Genomic DNA, 6,389 nt, shown 5'->3' on the forward strand with positions numbered 1-6,389 from the left:
CCCGCCCTCTGTGAAAAATTCGCCGGCGTAAAGGGAAATGCTTTTCTTAGGGAGCTGGATCCTGGGAATTTAAGTAACCTTCAAGTCAGAACTTCCTAATTTTTAGTGGGGCTTCAGACGACAGGAGTTTTGGAGGTGACTCGCGGCCTGAGGTTGTTTTTTGGTGGAGGGAGTCAATGGCAACTACATAAAGTGGTAGCTTGAAGACATTTTAGCCCTTTCCTGATAATTTTTCATATAGACAATTGATATTTTCTGAATCGCAGGTAAATGTAAATAAAAGAATCTTTAGTAAAGGGCTTTTCTGTTTGTGATAAGCAACAAAAAGGAAAAGTGGCGAGCTTAATGGAAAATGAAGCGTCAAGGCGAATTCCCCTGGAGTCCACTTCCAACCCATATTGCCACTCCTAAACCCTTCCTAGCTTGGAAATTCTATAACAGCCACTTCTTACGTCTTTGTACAGTGGTGTGTATTTGGAGGAGGGGGAGCTGCTGGTCCATGAGGAAAGTTAACTAGAAAATAAAGAGGCTTTAGGGCTGGGATTGTGGCTCAGGGTAGAGCGCTCGCCTACTATGAGTGAGGCACTGATATCGATCCTCAGCACTACATAAAAATACATAAATAAAAAAATAAAGATATTGTGTACAACTAGAAAAAAAAAAACAAAAAAACACAGAGGCTTTAGTTTCCCCAGCTGTAAAATGGGTGGGAAGGTAGCCCTGTATAAACACAGATTAGGAAAAAAGGGGTCTGAAATCAGTTATCACACATTCAGATTCTTTCCCACACCATTCTTTAAGTAAATCTTAAAGAGGAAGAAGATGAGCTATAAAACTAGGAACATTTCTTTTAATGAATTACAAACTAAATTACAAATAATGTTAATAGAGAAAGAGCACTCAAGGACAGGGTGGGAGATGAGAGACAAAATCATAAAAAGAAAAGGTACTTTTTTTAAACATTAAAATTACAAAACCCCAAGGTGCACACGGCAACAAATCCAGCCACTCTGACAAAAGACCAAAAAAAAAAAAAAAAAAAAAACCAACTATAACCTGATATATAAATATAATTGTTCATCCTTCTTTTAAAGAAATAATTTTTTCCCAATGCCCCCACTCAGGCACAATCCTGAAAAAGTACCAGCATTCTCCAAATGATATCTAGACCCTAACTTCACTCTTATGGGGTAAGAGACAACTTCCAAAGAAGATGGGAGCAGAGATCCCTGGCAAGAACTAAAATCATAAAAGGAAAAGAGAAATTCAAACATCTCACCTGCCTCATAAGGCCATGGTGAAGCAACAGGTCAGAGTGCAGCACAATCCCTGTCCCCTGGGCCTCCCAGACTCCTCTTGGCCCCTAGGAGGGGCAGACAAGGGGTCTATAGGCAATCATTTCTTCTGCTTCCCCAATGGGGCTCTGTCTTGAGTTTCCCAGCCTGTTAGGCAAGATGAAACACTAAAACTAGGGTATAAACTGATTGGATCTATTTTTTAACCTAATTCTTTAAAATAGATCCCTCCCCATTGTTTTGTTTTGCTTGGTTCTCAAACGTTCCAACTCTGCCTCCTGCTATCCTCTGGTCTTTACAAAAACAGTGGCAGCAGGAGGACTGGGGTCACTGGTCATCCCAAACGCAGGAAATAATATCTATGGGGCATTCAAAGATATTCAGAGATTGGGATGGCAAACCCCATGTGGGGAGAGAACAGTCAGTTTTGTTTTGTTTTGAAAACCAGCCCTCCTCAGCAATGACTAAAAAAAGAGAGAAAGGGTGGCAGAAGCTGAGTTAAGTGCATCTAATACTGAAACTTTTTTACATTTTCACTTATTCCTCCTCTCTACCTCTGGATGCCCAGAGCTGGTTGGATGAGAGGGGAAGGCAAGTGTTAAGGCACCCAGAAAAGATGAGAGGGCCCACCTGAGTCCAAATAGCCCAGAGTCAAGCCAGGTCAAACCCACACTGGAGGACAGAGTGAGACTGGGGGTGAGGGCTTGGGGAAGAACATCAGAGTCGAAGGTGGGGTACTGGCTTGGTCACATCTTGGAAGAATGGGTGAGCCAGAGCTGCTTTTGCTGAAATCCTCTTGTTGGGGTCGTAGTGCAGCATTTGCTAGAGGGAAAGATGTATGCTGACTTCAGTGATGTGACACTAGACTAAGTGGGCAGCAACACATTCTTAGAAATCAGGAGACCAGACTACTTTTACACAGGTTCTCATTTCCCTCCTCCCATATATATGAACCAGCATGCTGACACAGGGAAGCAAAGGACTAGGGAAAAGCTGAGGCCCAGCATTCAGGGTGTCAGCCTTCCTTCACCCTGGAAAAGCCCTTCCCTTAGGGAATGAATGAAGTGCCCACTCCCCATTCTTACCGATAACAAGCTTCGTCCATCTTCATCCAGGGGAGGCACAACTTTGCTAAAATCTTGCCGGGCCCATTTGGGGAAACTAGGCTTATAATCAGGCATAGAAGTAACTCCTGGCCAAACCACCTCATCTGGAGTCCCCAGAGTCCGAAAAATCCGGAAAAGCTGGTCAATCTCAGAATCTCCGGGGAATAGGGCCCTGCGGGTCACCTGAAAATGGGAAAAGAGGAAAAGCCAAGACCCACAATGGTGTCAGTCAAACTATCCCCTGTCAAAGGAGGTTCCCACAGGCAGTAGAAGGTCAGCAGGGCCCCATGACTCCCTCCCCAGGGCCTTTCATGGGGTCGGTCACACAGAGCCTGAGACAATGAAGTCCCTTCATCTGTCTCCTTTCCCCCTCCTTCCTTCCCCCAACCATGGCTTTGCAGATCCCCAAGGCTGGGTGGGGCTGGGAGGGGGTGAATGTCTGGGGTGCCACTGACGTGTAGCAAAGGGATCCCAAGCCACTCACGGGGTGTGGGGTAGACACTGCGGTCATCCCCCCTCCTTGTGATGCAGCCACTTCTAGATAGGAGCACAGCGGGCAGAGACTGTGTCTTCCATTTCTTCTGTGTTCCCCACAGCACTTAGCATGGTGCTGGGTACACACTAGGTGCTTAACAAATATTTGTTGATGAATTGAGAGAGGAATATGGGTAATTGTAAGGTAATGCACTGGGGGATAAATGCACATTATGTATGTTTATATGTGTGTGTGTGTGTGTGTATATATATATATATAATATTTATTTATAGACTAATGGTCTCTAAGCCACCAGTTATAACCCAGATAAAGGACCACAAAATGTCTTTGCTGATTTGAAGACTCAGCTTACTCCACTGTTGTATTAAAGAGAATGGAAGAGCCCATGTAAGGCTGGGCCTCAAGGATCCTTCAATCTGAAAAGCCAGAGGTTGAGGGGGGACATGATTGAAGTCTGTAATTAAATGAAGGGTATAGATAAATACAGTTGGCTTCACTACCTTCTTGGCACCCTACAACAAAGTATACAGGGCAGGTGTGGTGGCACATGCCTGTAATCCCAGCTACTCAGGAGGCTGTGGCAGGAGGATCACAAATTTGAAGCCAGCCTCAGCAACAAGGTATATAAGCCAAAAGAAGGAAGCACCAAATGGAACTCATTCTTCCAAATATATGCAGACTAAAGCTAAAACAGCCTAACAACCACATAAATGATTTAGTTCACTTCAGTGATAAGAGATGTATACTAGATACTAAGTCTGTCTGAGGACATTCTAACTTTGTAGTTGATATCAAGGGCAACAGTCCTATCTCCCCAAATCCTGCCCCTGGTGCTGATCTGGTGAACTCTGTGACAAAAGGCCATAGTGCTGAGCCAAAAAATAATTCTGTTGTTGTTGCATGTGAGGAGGAGTAGGTGGGGTGAAACTTGGGCAAGCTTCCATACCATCTCTGCAAAGATACAGCCCAGGCTCCAGATGTCCACCGCTGTGGAGTAGTATTTGCATCCCAGAAGGATTTCCGGTGCCCGATACCATAGTGTTACCACCTAGGGGACAAGAATAGGAAGGAGAGGGATGGTTTATGGGACATGGAGATTCCCACATCTCAACTCCTCAACAAAACTCTGCTCTCAGCCTCTAAGTAGCTTCTTTCTCTCCTTTTGATTTCTAATAGAAATGACTACACACAAGTTCTTAGCCCAGAGTTAGCTTAGTCCATTACTCTAGGAACCACATTTTCTGAACCCCTATTTGAGACCTTCCTGAAAAACTCGAGACAAATGGTCATAATTTTAATAGTATGCTATCTAGCCATCTTGGCTTAAAATCTAAGCCCAATTTGCCTCAAATTATGACTTCTGTATATACCTAAGACTACTTAAGGTGTCAGAGATTCTTTCCATCTACCAAGAGAGAAATTGTTTGCCACATATTTTTAGTAACTTTGTGAATGCCCTTGTTAATACTTCCCAGGATGATCAGAGAGGAAATGTGTAGAGGGACTTACCTCATGGGTATAAGTACGAACAGGGACTCCAAAGGCTCTGGCTAATCCAAAGTCTGCTAGTTTGATGGCCCCCTCTGCATTGATAAGCAGATTCTGAGGTTTAAGGTCTCGGTGCAGGACCCGATGAGAATGACAGAAAGCTAGGCCCTGAAGCAGCTGAAATAGATAGCTCTGAAAAAAGAGACATGAAGGATTGTGTTTTTTCCATCACAATGAGCAGGTCAGGGTTTGCTCTTTGCCCCCAAAACTCTACTTAAAACTATGTTATATCATAACTACACACTTAAAAGCTATTTCTTCCATTGTATTGTGAAGATAAAGACCAGGTCTTATGCCAGGTGCTGTGGCACATGCCCATAATATCAATGACTCTGGAGGCTAAGGCAGGAGGATTGCAAGTTCAAGGCCAACCTCAGCACCTTAGTAAAACCCTAAGTAAGTTAGTGAAATCCTGTTTCAAAATAAAAATTAAAAAGGGCTTGAAGTGTAGCTTAATGTTAAAGCAGCCGTGGGTTCAATCCCCAGCACTCAAAAAAAAAAAAAAAAAAAAGACAAGGTCTTATTCAGTTATGGATCCCTTTCTATACCCTAACACATTTAAGGTATTTAATAAATGTGTGATGAATAAATGTCTGTTGTTAGATTGAAAGAAAGTAGTTCCAGAAGTGAAGAACCCAGGCTTAAACAGACAATAGAGATTCACTAGCTATTTTTTCCACTAATAGGTGAAAGGGCTTTTTGGAGGAATCTACCAACTCCCATTTATCTCAGTTTCATCTGACCTCTCACCTGAGCTTCTGAGTTGCCTCACTAGAGTTTCAACTTTGATTCTTCAGCCCAACCATAGGGTTAATGAATATAATGAGCAGGGAAAGAGACACAAAAGAAAGGGGGTTGGGGGTAGACTGGGAAGAAGGAGGCCAAGATAACAAATTATCATCCAGTCTGAATTGCCTACCTCTAGACCCCTAAAACATGTGCCCAATAGATGATGAGCATTACCTTGATGAGGGGAAGAGGAATGCCAGTGAGGGCAGAGGCATCCATGAATTTCTTAAGATCTTGGTGCAAAAATTCAAAAACCAGGTAGAGTTTATTTTCTGTGTGGATGACATCAAGCAGCCTGTGGAAGAGAAGGTCTGGAAAATGGAGGTGCAGGAGAGAAATGCCCAGGCTATCCAGAAAGAATTCATTCTCCTTCCTTGTTAGATCACCTCTCAGAACATACTTACTTGACAATATTAGGGTGGTTAAGTTCCTTGAGCAGAGAGATCTCACGGATGGCAGTACTAGGTACACCCTCAGTCTCACTTGGAGAGGTTGGAAAAGCAGAGATGGGAATATGGTTACAAATATTCCTTCTTCCCAATCTAGTCATTCCTTTCCCCCAAGGAGACACCACCCCAGTATCCCCTTGGAAAGTCAAAGAGGAAGGGTGCTGTAAGGAGGTAATTCTTGGGTAGTCAGGGTGTGGCTTTCAGACAGACACATTAGGGTCATTATTTCCTTTTTTCCAGGGGTAAGTAAGTAAAGGCTCCTGGTGAAGGTGAAGCAAAGAAAAGGAAATTAAAAAAAAAAAAAAAAAGAGTAGCACCCAGTCTCCCCAGAGGGGCCAGCGAGATTCAACTGCCATTCTTTTGAAAGAGAGAGAGAATTCTAAGATGAGGGTGGGGTTGGGGCCGTGAGGCCAGCTGCTCATTCAGAAAAGTGTTCTTTACTGGTTTCCACATAACCCAAATCCATGGAAAGTCCTTGACTCAATCCCAGAGGCCTCCTTTCTTTTCCCGAGTCTCTCTTACTGCACTTTTGGAGACTTCAGTGGGCTCAGTATGGGAAGGAAGTTTTCCATGGATTCTACACTACCCTACACTCTGCTCAGGGGAACCCTCTACTACCCGCAACCCAACCCTTCACTTCAAAAGAAGTCCCTCCATGCTACCTTCCGGTCCCTGGACGGCTACTCGCCTGGTGGGGGTGCTGTCT

The 6,389-nt window shown here is 43.9% G+C and overlaps 1 protein-coding gene across 3 annotated transcripts in view; it reads right to left on the bottom strand.

Moving 5' to 3' along the window:
• Positions 1–830: 830 nt before the first annotated feature.
• Cdk2 (cyclin dependent kinase 2) overlaps positions 831–6,389 on the bottom strand; it is a 5,980-nt gene continuing 421 nt past the window's right edge. The window contains exons 2-8 of one of the 3 annotated variants that reach the window (XM_048807668.1): positions 5,639–5,943; positions 5,409–5,529; positions 4,407–4,577; positions 3,844–3,945; positions 2,886–3,029; positions 2,381–2,584; positions 831–2,117 (exon numbers count right to left, since the gene is read on the bottom strand). In XM_048807668.1, the coding sequence (XP_048663625.1) occupies positions 2,013–2,117; positions 2,381–2,584; positions 2,886–3,029; positions 3,844–3,945; positions 4,407–4,577; positions 5,409–5,529; positions 5,639–5,784 (993 nt within the window). In that variant the 5' untranslated portion in view covers positions 5,785–5,943 and the 3' untranslated portion in view covers positions 831–2,012. The remainder of the gene's footprint in view (positions 2,118–2,380; positions 2,585–2,885; positions 3,030–3,843; positions 3,946–4,406; positions 4,578–5,408; positions 5,530–5,638; positions 5,944–6,389) is intronic. The other 2 variants (XM_015483247.2, XM_015483248.2) reach the window with 2 other exon arrangements.

This window comes from Marmota marmota, unplaced genomic scaffold, assembly GCF_001458135.2.
Source record: "Marmota marmota marmota unplaced genomic scaffold, marMar, whole genome shotgun sequence".
Taxonomy (NCBI): domain Eukaryota; kingdom Metazoa; phylum Chordata; class Mammalia; order Rodentia; family Sciuridae; genus Marmota; species Marmota marmota.